The following is a 16,282-nucleotide window of genomic DNA, read 5'->3' as shown; positions in this document are numbered from 1 at the left end:
TTTTGAAGTTGTTCTCCTACGTTCTAAACTGGGTCTTTAATCCCCACAGGCATCAAGTGTCTCAAGACTATTTCTGAGTGAATTACACAGCTACTGACAACGATGACTTGCAATAAAACGGATGGTACGTTTTGAGATGGGAAAAATGCTCACAGGAGAAGACAGAAATCACACCCAGGTCAACCAGCACAGCAGAATCAGAGTGCTCATGAGAAAGAGGAGGTTCCTGACGGGGAGAAGGGAGGACGTGCACTCATCTCCTGGGAGAACACCAAGATCGCGACTCGCTACTGAACGACCATTGACAGGAAAATGTGGCAACCCACCAAAAAGATAACCCACAACCAAGGGCAAAGGAGAAGCCCCAGCAAGATGGGAGGAGGGGCATAATCACGTCTAAAATCAAACTTCATATCCACCAGAGACTCTACGAGGGCACACACCAACCTTGTGCGCACCAGGACCCAGGGAAAGGAGCAGTGACCCCGCAAGAGACTGACCCAGACCTGCCTGCGTCTGAGGGCCTTCTGCGGAGGCTCGGGTCAGCAGCGGCCTGCCGCAGGGCCAGGGCACGAACAGCAGCAGTCCTGGGAGGCGTGGCAGGTGGCATTCGTCCTCGAGGAGGAGGTCGCCATTAGCCCCACCCAAGAGCCCTTTGGCGAGTCCTCCACAAACTGGAGAACAATTATACCCGAGAAGTTCTCGCACTGTTGCAGAAGCTCCAGACCCCACAACAGACTTCCCAACCTGCGGATCCAGCAAAGGGCCTGAGAACCCCCCAGGGAATCTGACTTTGAGGGTCAGCAGGATTCGATTACAAAACTTCCACAGGTCTGCAGAAACAGTGAGAAGAGGAAGGACGAGGTCTGGCCCAGCAGCTCTTGGCAGCTCCCTCTTGCTCGGAGTTCAACACCCACCATGCTCTGCAGCCAAGGCGAAAACTGAAAATAACGGAAAAGGTGCTGCCCGGTGCCCTTCACCCTCACACCAGAGGCCTGCGAGGCTCTGGACAGAGCCCTGGCCGTTGCGCACGAAGGCAGGGCTGCTGGGTGGGAGGCAATTACATGCTCCCATCCGGACTGGGGAAAGGATACGTGCTTTCCCCTCTTTCTCTCACATCCTCCGACATCTCCACAGGCCAGCTAAGAGAGGGCAAGGACTGTGGCAAAGCCTAGTGTGTGTCCCCACAAGGGGACCTTTCAGCGCCTGCCCTCAAGCAAGGCCTGAGGATGAAGTCAGCTTCTATTCCCTTGGCCAAGAAACAAACTGACTTTGTGACCAGCTAGCTGGCCAACCCTGTGAGGCTTCAGAGATGGAAAAAGGTTGGTTTCACCCACGGGAGCCTCATTCCCTATGCAGAAAGCCCAGCCAAACCATTTTCAAATAAGTACATTCAGGGAACAAGCACAGAAACATTTATAAGAGCCTCTGTGAGGAGTCAGGGTTGCCTCTTCCCTCCTCCCTTCCCTTCCTCCGCCCTCTGCTCTGCACACACACCACTGCTGCCCCCGCCTCCCTAAGTAGCCCAGCCTGTTTCTATGGCAACAGCCTCCTACTCAAGAATCTATAATGGCTTCCCATTTGCCATGAGACCATAGCCAAATGCCTCACCTTAGCCCTGAAATTCCTACAAGTCACTTTACTTGCCCATGTCTCCTCCCTGTCCTTCTACACATGTCTTGTCCTTGTTCTTCCCACAGAGCCTAGTCACTAAGAACTCAGTCAGCCTAGGTTCAAATCCCAGCTCCACCACTTGGAGATGGAGACCTTGGGCAAGGTACGTAAGTGACTCCAAGCCTCAGTTTCTTCATCTGTAGAGCAGGGAGAGTGGCAGGACCTGTTGCTCAGGTTGAGTACAGTAGTGATGAACTGAAATGATTCAGGTAAAATGCTTAAAATAAAACCTGGCACATGGTATCACCCAACAGATATTAGCAACTGAAACACTCATCACACAAGTCACAGCTTTCATGAAGCCTTCCCTAGCCACATCGGTCAGCACCTTCTGTTTCTCACTCCCATTTTTTTTTCTTAAAAAAAAAACAAAAAAAAACCAACCAAATCTTCTGTTTCTTAAATGTTCTGCAAACAGCCAGAAGCCATTAATACTGGCTGGAGTTGTTGAGGACTGTTCCATGAGGTAGGTTACTTGGATGGCAATCAAATGTTACAAATTATTATTATTAAACTCACATCCTAAAATATGTCCCTTCGTTCCCAAATTAGCTTTACCTCCAGTAACATTTCTGATGGGTTTCTCTCTAAAGAGATTGTGTTTCTGAGATCCAAAGCCTAATTTACAGAGACTGAAAGTTTCTTAAGCGTCCCATGGACACACTGGCAATTTCTCCCAGAGTGACACGCGGGGCCCCTAAGCCAATGCCTGTTCATTTAAAAGGAGAACATTAAGTTACCTGAAAAGCAGAAGTAATCAAAGTAAGAGTTACATCTACTGTTTCAAATATTCCTCCTCTCAAACTTCTTATCACAAACATTCAAGATTAAGCCATGGTAAGAGGAAGAGATGAGTGGCAAACGCACCTGAGATATAGCAGGACCTGGTGTAGTCAAACAAGGCAGCCTTGGCCCTTGGTCTCACCTGAGATATAGCAGGACCTGGTGCAGTCAAGCAAGGCAGCCTTGGCCCTTGGTCTCCCTGCTGCCTAACTTCACAGCACTTCAGGTATCCTCTCATATGGCACAATTTCTACCTGGTTTTAAGCCTCAGGAGACTTTATACCAGCCTTCTGAGTTATAAGCTCCTTTTCTCTCAAGTTTGAAGGCCCCATAGCTCCCAATGCAGGGCTTTATTGAGCAGAGATCCATGTTTAAAGCAATCAGAGAAGAATCTAAATTTCACAAATTTTGACATTAGTTCTAATATATTCCAGACCATACAACCAGTAATAAGAGCCTTACCCTACAGAAAACTTCCAAGGGCCTACCTTAACTAATGGGTAAGACTATAACAACTACATCTAAGAAAATGGTTTTTCTGAAGCCCTTGAGTACATTTAAAATAGTCTGCACTTGCAGCCTAAGGTTGGGGGGAACAAATACTTCCTTGGGAGTTGCTCCTGGTGGCACCATCTCCATGGTTCCAGGAGGGCACTGTCTGACCTTGCTCCTTTGGGCAAGGGAAGATGGGTATGGGCCCCTGGAAGATGCAGTGCTAAGCGCTAAGCCTGTGGGGCAAATGGGGTCTGGCTGGTCAGCCTTTCTTCTTCTCCCCCGTTCCCTCCGAGGAGAGCTGCCCCCAGAGAACACGCCTACAGCAAATGTGCCCCTGCAGAGGAAGTGTTCCCTGGCTCAGGTGGGGTCCCCAGGTGAGTTAAGTCTGACTCGTTTTGGGGTTCAGTAGTAGGAAGCCCACTTCCTTGCAAATATGAGTCATGCTGTCTTATACCAGCTTTTGGGGGATAAAAGTGATGTTTGTATCTACCTGCTGACATTGTAGTATTTTTTGTCAGTTTATTCAGAACCTGAGAAGGGAAGGATGGCATTATTTATTGGGCTCCCTCAGAATCCCCAACTCAACCCCCCACCATCAGGCCCATTATGAGGAAATTCCAGAAAAAGGTCCTATATGTGTCTCTCTCAGAATCACATACTAGGGATACCTTCCAGATACTGCCCAGGCAATGACTGGAAGAAAATCCATCCTTCAACCCTGGAAACATCCACCCTACAAGTGACATGTCCAGGAAAGTAAAACCCGCCCTTTAGCCCACTCCTCATTATGTGTGGGATGGTCTGGGCTTTACCACCCTGGCCACGTTAAGTGTTTATATAATAGCTGTGACTGGAGACACTGGCAGTCATCCTTAGGACAAGGGAAAAGTACAGAAGTCTACAGGGAAAGACTACACATCCCATCAGGAACAGCCATCAACAAAGCTAAGACAACACACACAATCTTCTCCACCAAAAGCATCAGAAGGCATCTGACCTACCACTAAAGATCAAGATGGGGAAGGGTTTGCCCGCTTAGAGAGAAAGCATTGAAGAGACTTCAGCAAGGCTCAGGAAGAGCAGGTATAACCCCAAACCACCCTGGGTGGCTGGGCCCCATGCTCTACACTGAATGCTTCCCACACCCCCTCATTAACCATTGCTGGTGATGGGCAGAGTGGAAGGGGCTGACTCACGTGCTCCCTCATCTCGTTGGCCACGGTGTTGGACATCATGATGCAGCAGATGATGACGACCAGGATGAAGTAGAGCGCGTACATGAAGCGGGTACTCCGGGACTGACGGACCTTGGGGCCACAGCAGTAGGAGCAGCCAGCGTTCCCACAGCAGCAGGCCAACTAGGAAAGGAACACAGAGAGTCTTCTCAGAGCCTCTCCTTTATAGACCTACTGAGCCCAGGCCTCTGCAGGTGAGCTACCATCCTTCCGAAGCGTCCCACCCATAGGATGTGTGAACAAAGCTGTCGCCAGGATTGGTCTGATATTGTCTTTAATAAACATGGTGAGGCTTGGGAGATGTCCAATAGCTAAACAGAAAAGGCACCCTTCCCCCGAAGCACTGTGATCACTCAGACAAAAACAATCAGGGAAGAGCACAAGAAGCCAAGAACTAGAAGAAGAACTAAGTAAAGCGGGAAGGACGGGAAAACCAAGAAGCTCATAGCCAAAGAACGAACTGTGTGGCGTGGTGGGGGTCGGGGCGGGGGCTGGAGCAGGGTGTGGATTACCACAAACAGGAAGCACAAAAGACACAGGCACCTCTCAGAGATTCACACAGGAAGGGTGGGCTTGAGGCTAATGAGTCTGTTCCCACACATGTATAGTCTCTCCCACTAGCAATATCATTGACCAGAATGGTACATTTTTTAAAAATTTTACCAAGGATGAACTTGCACTGGCATCTCAAAATCACAGCAAGTCCATGGTTAATATAAGGCGTTCATACATGGTATCCTGTATGTAACGGGTTTAGATAAATGTCCAATGATATTGATCCTCATTATAGTATTAGAGTATTTTCACTGCCCTAAAAGGAAACTATTTTTTAGTAAGCACCAGGCAAGAGAACACAGTGTTGTTAAAAGCTCAAAGTATTCAGCCAGCCTAGTTTTGGGATCTGGCTCTGTAACCTATTAGCAATGAGCCCCAAGCAAGTTTCCTTACTTTTCAAGACTCAGATTCCTCATATATTAGGGGTAAAGGGTGTTAACAGTACTTAATGTACTGCTGGTCTCTTGGATAACCTAATCAGACATACCTGGTTTTAGGGAGAAATTACTCTTTAGTAAATAGAGAAAAATACAAAAGAGATTACCATAAACTACAAATAACCACCAAACCTAGGTGTTTTAACACTATATATAAAAACCTAACAATGCAATCTTTTAATCATGATTTAGCAGGAAGTTCAGAGTTTTGCACGGCTTCAAAACAAGCATCAATTAGAAGGCTACACTATAAACATCACTTACGGTAAGAAGAGATCACGGGAGTAAGATGACAACAGGCTGTAATCATCAGGACAGATCTTGGAAACATACACATTTCCCAAATTATTTAGTCTACTTAATGACATCGCTGTTGTTTAAGCCCTTTGTCATTCTGCACTATTTCATGACTTGAAATTTCCTAATGCACTCTTTCCATCTCACATGCAGTTTTCTAAGTCATTTTCCTCAAGACTCTTCTTGCCTCATAAGGCTGGGCCACTGCTTTGCAAGATCAGCTACTCTACTGGGCTGAGCTAACAGATTACACAGCGGAACCTGAACACTGCTGCCTTTATGGTGTTCTTACAGGCCACCTTCCTTCACAGTTCACTCATCCACAGTCTCTGTCTTTGATTTACTGATCCCTTTCCACTCATATGCCCCAATTTTTCTTTTCTCTCCCTCGCAGCTCCCTCTTTTCTCCTCCCACTGGCCTAGCTGGCTCCTCTCCCAGCCCTGCCTCCCCCCTCTGCCTCTCAAATTCCTTCCCAACTGCCTCATTCACTGGTTGCTAACTCTTTAAGCTCCATGGTCTTAGATAACCAGTTTTACTGTATTTCAAATTCAAATGTGATTAAATATTTATCCTACATGGAAAAAGAAATATTTAGAAGCAGTTGATACATACCATGACAGAACTTACCCACAGCAGAATCAACCCTTACACTTACTATCTCCACAGAGGGAAAAATGAACAGATGCAGATATAATGTGAGCCTAATTGATCATTTAAAGACAAATAGTAACAGAGGAATATGATTATGGAAAATGAAGAGAAAATCATATTGGTTTAATCCTATCATTTTAAAGTCATGTATCATTGTATAGAGCTAATTTTTTAGTTGGAAAATGGAACTATTTCCTGCCATATCAGTAAACCAGTATGTGACAGTCATCAGCAATTGCAGTCTCCATGTGAGCCAGGAGCTCTGAGGAAACTCAGGATGTGAAAACACAAGATACTTGCCCCAAATAGCTGAGATCTATATCAAAGGAATAATTTCAATGAGACCCAACTCTTGCATCTCCCTATACATAGCAAATTTCTGGGGATAGTAATCTTCTGATATTCAGACTGCCTGCCCTTTGTTGCAAAGCTCCTATATATCCTAGCTTCCCCTCACTTCCTCAGAGCAGGTTCTCAGAACTATCTGAAATGCTGTCTCCCAGGCTACAGTCCTTATTTTGCCCCTAAAGAAAACTTAAATTGCAACTCTCATTTTGTGCATTTTTTTAAAAAAAATCAACAAAATTCTCCTTATTTTTCACTTTCACTCTGTATATGGTATTTATGTGCATATACATATGAGTTTCCCTGGTAGCCCAGTGATAAAGAATCCACCTGCAATGCAGGAGATGCGAGTTTGATCCCTGGGTCCCCTAGAGGAGGAAATGGCAATCCACTCCAGTATTCTTGCCTGGGAAATCCTATGGACAGAGCAGCCAGCAGGCTATAGTCCATTGGGTCACAAAAGAGTCAGATATGACTTAGCAACTAAACCACCACCACATACACACACACGTACATACAGACAGATAGACAGATATAGATGTGTGCACATATATACACACACACCTAATATTAGAATCAAATAGCAGAGCTCTACTGGCCTACAAGTTATTTATCAAAGAAAACTAGGCCAATCACAAACAGTGAAAGTGTACTACATGCATGCTAAGTCACTTCAGTCACATCCGACTCTTTGCAATCTCACGGACTGTAGCCTGCCAGGCTCCTCTGTCCGTGAGATTCTCCAGGCAAGAATACTGGAGTTGGTTGCCATGCCCTCCTCCAGGAGATCTTCTCAACCCAGAGAACAAACCCCCGTCTCTTACATCTCATTTTCTTAAGCTATCATTGACATGGAAGTGGAAATTCAAAACAGCATCCATAAAAGTAATGTTATGTTAGCATCAGGGAAAATCTCGCAACCCTGCTGACTTACCCCTTCCTTCTGGAAGAGTATAATTTATAAAATGGGTTTATCTTTTATTCCCTGACATTTACAGCTTTATTACTCTGGGGATTTGTTGTTCAGTTGCTCAGTCATGTCTGACTCTTTGTGACCCCATGGACTGCAGCATGCCAGGCTTCCTTGTCTTTCACCTTCTCCCAGAGCTTGCTCAAACTCATGTCCATTGAGTCTGTGATGCTGTCCAACCATCTTGTCCTCTGTTGTCCCCTTCTCCTCCTGCCTTCAATCTTTCCCAGCATCCGGGTCTTTTCAAATGAGTCCATTCTTCGCATCGGGCGGCCAAAGTATTGGAGCTTCAGCATCAGTCCTTCCAATGAATATTCAGAACTGATTTCCTTTAGGATTGCCTGGCTGGATCTCCTTGCAGTCCAAGGGATTCTCAAGAGTCTTCTCCAGCACCACAGTTCAAAAGCACCAATTCTTCGGTGCTCAGCTTTCTTTATAGTCTAACTCTCACACCCATACATGAGTATTGGAAAAACCATAGCTTTGACTAGACGGACCTTTGTTGGCAAAGTAATGTCTCTGCTTTTTAATATGCTATTTAGGTTGGTCATAGCTTTTCTTTCAAAGAGCAAGTGTCTTTTAATTTCATGGCTGCAGTCACCATCTGCAGTGATTTTGAAGCCCAAGAAAATAAAGTCTGTCACTGTTTCCATTGTTTCCCCATCATACTGCCATGAAGTGATGGGACCAGATGCTATGAACTTCATTTTTTGAATGTTGAATTTTAAGCCAGCTTTTTCACTCTCCTCTTTCACCTTCAAGAGGCTCTTTAGTTCCTCTTCACTTTTTGCCTAAGGGTGGTATCATCTGCATACCTGTGGTTATTGATATTTCTCCCAGCATTCTTGATTCCAGCTTGTGCTTCATCCAGCCTGGCATTTCACATGATGTACTCTGCATATAAGTTAAATAAGCAGGGTGATAATGTACACCCTTGGCGTACTCCTTTCCCAGTTGGAACCAGTCTATTGTTCCATGTCCAGTTCTGTTGTTTCTTGACCTGCATACATGGCACTCCCCAAACCTACAACTTCAAAACTGGAGAAATCAATTCCTAGCCAGTCTAACTTCTGGGGCTGTCATCACCATTGGAGATGAATGTCTGTGTCTTGTTACTCCTGATTCCAAAGGACTTAAACTTTCTACTGAAATGGTAGAAAAAACAAAGGCAGAATGTGCAACACCCAGAGTGAAACCTAATGTTTGGTGGACTTTAGATGATAATGAAGTGTCCACGTAGATCACTGGTTGTACCTAACGTACCACTATGGCAGGGGGTTTGAATAGTGGGAGAGCTGTGTAATGAATGTACCACTCTGGCAGGGGGAGGGTGAATAATGGGAGACCTGTGGTGGGGTGAATGTACCACTGTAGTGAGGGGTGTGAACAATGGGAGAGCTATGGTGGGGTGAGGAAGCACGGATTATGTTTGAAGTCTCTGTCTCTTCTTCTCCATTTTGCTGGAACTCTGAACATTTTAAAAATAAAATCTATCAAAAAACAAACAACATATGAACAAAACAGTGCCAATCAATGGCTCAATAAACGGATGCTAAATGAATAACATATGATAAATTCCTAACAGCAACACTCCTCAAAGGAAAGGGCTCACGACCCCGCTGCAGAAGGCAAAAGGCACATGGCACATGCTGTGCTCTGCCTCTCTCACGCCCACACTGTATCGCAGAGGGCTCATTACAAAGGCCTTGAATTTGTAGATACTGCACACAATCTTTCCCCACAAGAAATCAGTATACATTCAAGAGGAACCCAAGACAATCCTTTGGGAGGACCCTGTTTACAATTCTTCTAGAAGTTCATCCTGCAGGTATGATTACACAAGGACACAGAGATTTAAGTATAAGGTTGCTCATTAAAAGCATAAAAACAGTCTTATTCTCCAGCTGCACAGGGACTGAATAAATTAATTATGGACTCTCCACACAGCAGGACATAGTTTGAAAGAAGAAGGCAGCACTGTGGGCAGAATTGTGTCCTTACACTCATCCCTCCTGTCATATGCTGAAGTCCTAATCCTCTGTATCTCTGCACGTGACTATTTGGACAGAGGGCCCTGAAAGAGGTAGTTAAGATTAAACAAGGTCATCGGGTGGGCCCTAATCCAGTATGACTGGGGTCCTTATAAGAAGAAGAGATCAGGACACGGACACACTCAAAAGGAAGACCATGTGAAGCCACAGGAGGTAGTCAGCCACCTATGAGTCAAGGAGAGAAGCCTCTCATGATCCTGGACTTCTAGCCCCCAGATCTGTGAACAATTAAATGTCGGTTGTTTATTTATACCACCCAGTCTGTGGTACCTGGTTATGACAGTAAAGTAATACAGTCAGTAGAGCCGGATACTTTATAGTTATGCATATCTAAAAGTGGGGTGTGTGGATACAAAGACCACTAACATCAATCAGCTGAAGGGTGGGCCTAGGAGGCTGGGCCTCCGTGTCGGGGGGGAAATAAGACAGCTATGCCTCACAGTTCTGCTCCCCTGTTTGGGTTTTTAACCATGTGTGTGTATCACCCTTGTGATTAAGAAAAAAAAATAGACTATTTAAGAAAAGTAACTATGTTTTGAGATATTGATACAGAAGTATTTGCAATGTGGCATTGACTTGTGTGATTTCTTTCTTTCTGAAGAACTCCCCCTCCTTCAAATACACTGAAAAAGGAAAAATTTCAAAGAGCTGTTCACACCCTATATCTAACTTTCTTCGAAATAACCACAGCATGAAGAGTAAAGGCTTTTCTAAGTAGAAGGTGCTTTTTTTTCAAAGAGGATGGTGGGCAGAGTCCACAAGAAAGGATCAGCCAGCCTCTTGCTGCTGCCTGGAGCTGGGCCTTCCCTTTAGTGTGAGTTTTCCTCTCTTATCTAAGGAGAATACACACACACACACTCCCCACAATAATAAATACCAGTCTCCCTTTCTGTCCTCCCCACTGGCCTTGGGCTTGTCAATCACAAATTGTCACTTGTCCTGGGTGCTTGCTTGCCATCCACCTCTGCAAGGATTAAGTCATGTGCTGCTGTAGCAGCTGACCTCAACACCCACTGAAGGAGTTCAGGGTGGAGAGCAGAAGTGCGGCATCTTTGAGCCAGGAAAACTGGCAGGACAGGTCTTCAGATGGTTGCATATTCTCAGGAGCTGATTTTATGAGCCCAATTCTTATATGTCCTCATGTCTACAGAAGCACTAAAATCCTTCATGGTGATGACTCTTTCTTGTGACTAACAGAAGCTCCACAAGACTAGTAGAAACCTCCTAAAAATAAACGTGCTTGATTGTACGTACACCCCCTTTACCAAAATCACATCGATCCTGTGCTTCTCCCCTACCTCTTTTGAGCAGTCTCCCAGAGCTATCTGAGGTGCCCTCTCCCGGGCTGCAGTCCTCATTTTGCCCCAAGTAGTACTTGACTCACAACTCTCACGTTGCACAATTTTTTTTTTTTTAAGTCAACAGGTTGAGAGTTCCTTTAAGGACTGATGCCAGGCACATGAGGAAATGATCACAGAAGTGAAACATGAGTTAGGACTGGTAGTAACTTCCAGGCTCTTCTTTTGTTAAATTAAAAAGCACAATTTCTATATTATCTAGAATTCCCTGCTGACACCACCACCAGTTGGAAATAGCAAGAAATCAGGAAGAAAGCCAAAGAGATGTCAGAGAATCATAAAATCCGTGTAAATAAATACACATGTATCTTGTAAGAGTTCCCCTCTCCCTCCCTCAGGTCTGGTCTTCACAATTCCAACAGGCTTGTGTAAGCCCACTGGTGAGAGAGTGCAGGTCTGAGAACCAGAGGGCCTGGACTCTAACTCTGTGCAGCTCTGGGACTTGGTTTTCCTCATCTGCACACTGAAAGAGCCTAGCAGAGGATAGGTAAAGAGGTTTCATCTCTTGCTCAACTCATTGGCAATGGCAGTCCTGAGGTGGGTTCTAAGGCTGAATGTCTCACTCCACAGGGGACATGCAAGCACCAATGAGCGCCAGGTGCCAGAGGCACGGAGGCATCCCTGCTAGAGTCTGGTCATCCCTGCTAGAGGTGACCTGACCTCTCCCATCCATAAACTCTCAGATGTTGAAAATGACCTGCAAGAGGCAAGCACACTGGGTTAATAAGCCCAAAGCACGAAGGCAGAAAGATCAATCAGAAAGAGAAGAATTAAAAAGTGGAGCAGTCAAAGGCTCCTCGCGTAGCCGTGGGTTCTATGAGCATCCCTGCAGCACTGCTTTCCAAACTATGTCTGCAATGTTTAGCTCCCGAGGCAGTGCCAAAACACGTTCATCATCATGGCTCAGGCATCCCATTACCTCGGGTTCCCTTCCTTCCACTTAGGAAGGCAAACGAGTTGCATAGGACACTTTTGTTACAAGAATCACTCCAAACTCAGGACACATTTTTAGTTCCATTGCTTTAGTTTGGGGAAAACAACTCTTTTGGCATACCTCACAGCTTGCCAGATATCTTAGTTCTTCAATCAGGGATCGAACCCATGCCCCGCTGCAGTGGAAGCCTAGGGATTCCTAGCATTTATTCAGACTTATTCCACGAGAGCTCTGGACAGCCCTAAACTGAGTTCAAACTTCAAAAGGAAAGAACACTTCAAATCTGACATGGATCTTCATTCTGTCCTTTTCCTGACTTGGAAATGCAGGAGCCCAACAGAACTGAGGAAAAGACTTCACAGAGATTTTTGTTAACTGCAATAATTATAATATTGTCCCTTAATAAATAGTGAGGGGATAGAGCAGCAGCAGCAAGTTCCTAAAAAACTGAAGATGTTGAAGCTGTTGGAAGCAGAACCCAGGTGTTCCTGTGCAAGCCGGGGGCATGTAACACCAAGAAAACAGAAGAAAAATACTCAAGACATAAAAGTAGGCTCAGAATATTTTATAAAAGTAAATTGTGCTCTCTTTTAATTTTGATCTCCACATCTTTTGGGGACACACAATATCCTACTCATGCCCTGTCACAGCCTGCTTGCCTTCCTTCTCCTTTGAGGCTTCAGGACTTTCTATGAATCACCAGCAGTCAGCATTGGTAAGGAAGAACTGATTCTACTTTGACAGCAGTATTTATTTAAATCTGGGTCTCCACAACCAGCCATCTGCAGCTCATTCTCCTCACTCTATGCTCAGAAACATCTTCCCATTGAGCTCACACAAACCTTTTCCTTCACTACAACCAGGAGGCAGGGAGTGGTAAACGGCAACTCTTGCCAACATGGTGCCACGTGCTGCCTATTCCCAGTAGCTTTGCGTGGTAATGATGTGCCTTGAAAGCTACAGTAAGAACACTCAACTACTCTGCTCAATAAGGAAGTATCTTACTGCATAAGAAATACAGGTGGCAGGTAGTCACTAATTCACACAATGATCATGTTTTAGAAAATGCAACACATACTATGTATATGTTAATAAGCTGGTTTGTTTAGGGCTTATTGGATTTCTCCCACTCAAAAGAATATAGGGCAGGACCTGCCTGGTGGTACAGTGATGAAGAATCGACCTGTCAATGCAGGGGATACAGGTTCAACTCGTGGTCTGGGAAGTTTCCACACGCCTCTGGGAAACTAAGCCCATGCACCATGACGACTGAGCCCTTGTGCTGTAACTACCGAAGCCTGTGTGCCCAGAGCCAGGAGAAGCCACCACAATGAGAAGCTTGTGTACGACCACTAGAGAGCGGCCACCACTCACTGCAACTCAAGACAGTTGCAGCACAGTAATGAAAAAGAATCAGTGCAGCCACAAATACATAAATAAACAGGAAGAGAAGTAGGGCAACCTAGTAAAGCTTATTTAATCCATAATAATATTAGCTAACCAGAGCTAACACTGTGCCCTTTGTAAGGTACAACAACTTTTATCACTAGCTGTTATATCACCCCCACTTACAGAACTGGCCAGTGGCAGAGTCAGGATTTGAATCTGTAGGCTTTTTGCAAACCTGCTCCCCTCACTGCTGGTATACAAAGAGGATGCACCACAGACCACACGGGCCTGAAACCTTGGTTTCCTACAGAAGGGAAACTGGCTGTGTGGGGAGGAAGTGGCAAGTCCTCGGGGGTACAGAAAGCATTCAACAAGTATCTGAAGAAGCCATCTCCCTTTGCGTGCCCCTCCTCTCTCCAGGTAACCTCTGGCTTCAGTGGACCTGGAGGACCTCTATTAGAGACCTGCCCAAGCAGCTCAGCCCCTCCCATCACCACGCTCCCCACCTCACCACCAAGTCCAATCCCATTTTTAAAGCCCTACCCTTAATCCCGTGGAAATAACCAAGTGATTCATTCACTCAACTAATGGTTACTATATCAATACTACATACCTCCTGTGCAATGTTAATTCCTGGAAATGCAGCAACAGGCCCCATGGAACCATCCTCTAAACCCTCTGCTTTAGCTCCTCTCTGAAGTACCTAGATAACACTATCTAATGGACATTCCTGAGTTGTCTTACAGATGTGAAAACCCCCACCAAGTGGAAGACACTAACTACTCGATGACCATGAGCACCTAGCCCCTAGACCTACTACTGCCTAAGGCTTGATAATGTTAACCCCTATGACATCACCCTGTCCCCTCACCATCAGCCATTCAGAGAACTGTGCACAAGCTGATCACCTTAAAAAACGCTTTGCTGGAACTCTTCAGGGAGTTTGGGCACAAACCACCCACCTCCTTGAATGGCCCTGCAATGAACTTTTCTCTGTTCCAAACTCTGATGTTTTGGTTTGTCTGGCTTCACTATGCGTTGGGCACATGAACTTACACTAACATAACATTTTGTTTAAAAGAAAGGAAACCTGGATGTTCCTTTCTGTACTGGAAGGAGTATTGATCACTGAAATTATAGTACATTCATCTTATTGAATTCAAAGCACCCACTGATTATACAGAAAAAATTGCCATCATGGAAAGGTGCGTGTGTGCGTGTGTCTGTCTGTGTGTGTGTGTGTGTGTGTGCTCGCGCACACGCACGTGGTTGCTTAGTCATGTCCAGCTCTTTGTGACCCTGTGGACTGCAGCCCGCCAAGCTCTTTTCATCCCAGGCAAGAATACTGGAGTTGGTTGACATTTCCTACACCAGGGGATCTTCCCAACCCAGGGATCAAACCCATGTTTCTTGCATCTTCTGCACTGGCAGGCGGATTCTTTGCCACTGAGCCACAAGGGAAGCCCATGGAAAGATATCCACACTGCATTAACTGAAAATAGTTAATAACAAAAAACACAGAGTATGATAGCATTTGGAGTAAAATTATAACAAGACATAGATCCGCCATAACAACAACAAAAAACAATTTAGAAGGATACATCAGTGCATCAATAGTAGTTAACAGAGTTGCAGGATGATGAGTGACTATGCTTTTCCATATTTTCTGAACTCTTTGCAAGAAGCACATATCTTTTTTTTTTTTTAATACATTTTAAAGGCACATATCTTATAATTAGAAAAACACTTCAAGTTTCTATTTTGGAAGAAAACAAAATAACATTGCTGTTCTACCTTATGGGTGGTAAACACTCAAATATTTGCTAAATTAATCAGCCAGCGAGTAAATGAGATCTACTTCAGCTATGTAATTGGTAGAAAACAGATAGAGTTAACCATTACTGTAACTGAGTCATAAAAGTAGAAAATTCCTACTGTGCTGTATCTTTAAATATGGTTAAGATGGTAAATTTTTTTACCTCAACTTAAAATTTCTTTAACCCTTGTAACATTTTTTAGTTCAATTGCTATAAATAAACCTCTACTTGGTAGACTATGAAGCAAATAAAAATGAAATGGGAAAAATTAATAGCTACTAAGGATTCAAGGAGTTGAATTAGAAGCTGTGTATTTGCCTGAACCTGAAATTGGCTCTTGTGCTTCCCTTCATTTCAGATTAAGTTTTTCTCTTTTGAGCTCAGAGAATTCCTTAAACCTCCAAGGGTTTCACAGTCTCTTCCATAACTGTAGGGACAGGACTCTGTAGGCGCATCAGAAAGGAATTTGGGACAGGGGTTTCTGACACAGGTTTCAACATTCCAGAATGTGCTGGTTTCAACAGCATCCCATGAAAACTGTCAAGGGTCAGCATCCTTCCTTCAAGAGCACTGAGCACCCACAGCCACTGGGACCCAAACTGAATCAGCCAAAGACAGGCCATCAGCCAACACCTGCCAAGCCAGCACTGGCTTTCAGGTTACAATGAATCTGGACAAAACTGTCCCCCTTGCTGGGAGTCTCTCACAAGGTTAATGTTACCTTCAGCACCAAAGGAATGCCGATCAAGTTCTCTGCTCTCAGACAGCAGCCAGATTCTTTGAGTCATTCCCTGACACCACTCTCTGCTTATGTATCTTCTAAAAAAACACCACATTTGATATATTTTAGTAGGTTGGTGGAGACAATCTATAAAGTTTAAGTTAAAAGGTTAACTCTGCTTTCTGGCAGTTTAATAGAAAACAAACTCTCCTGGGAGACAGATCATCAAGAGAAGAGTTTGTCAAACTCAGCACCACTGGGGGCCACATAATTCTTCGTGGGGGTGGGGAGGGGCGTCCTGTGAGCTATGGGATGTTTAGCAGCAGCATCCTTGGCTTATGTACTATGTGCCAGGAGCAACCACCCCACCCCCTAACACACACAAGTGGAGTTAATCAGAAATACCTCAGACAACTGCCCTTCCCCTTCCCAGTGGGGCCAGGCTGTCTGGGTTCACACACAAGCTCCATTGCAGCCTGGTTATGGGCTCTTGGGCCAATTCTTTACTTCTCCACATTTCAAATACCTCATTGTTCAATGGGTATAAAAGTACCGCCTTCACAGGGTTA

General features: G+C 44.9%; 1 protein-coding gene across 3 annotated transcripts in view; it reads right to left on the bottom strand.

The window, feature by feature from the left end:
* SERINC5 (serine incorporator 5) overlaps nt 1-16,282 on the bottom strand; it is a 108,572-nt gene that overhangs the window by 50,747 nt on the left and 41,543 nt on the right. For all 3 annotated transcript variants that reach the window (XM_086323076.1, XM_086323077.1, XM_086323078.1), the window contains exon 2: nt 4,149-4,310. In XM_086323076.1, the coding sequence (XP_086179202.1) occupies nt 4,149-4,310 (162 nt within the window). The remainder of the gene's footprint in view (nt 1-4,148; nt 4,311-16,282) is intronic.

Source organism: Bos grunniens, chromosome 10 (genome assembly GCF_055505025.1).
Source record: "Bos grunniens cultivar Pamir isolate PY7600 chromosome 10, Bosgru_T2T1.0, whole genome shotgun sequence".
Classification (NCBI taxonomy): domain Eukaryota; kingdom Metazoa; phylum Chordata; class Mammalia; order Artiodactyla; family Bovidae; genus Bos; species Bos grunniens.
The sequence above is the reverse complement of the archived record's forward strand: the minus strand, read 5'-3'. Positions and strand labels throughout refer to the sequence as shown.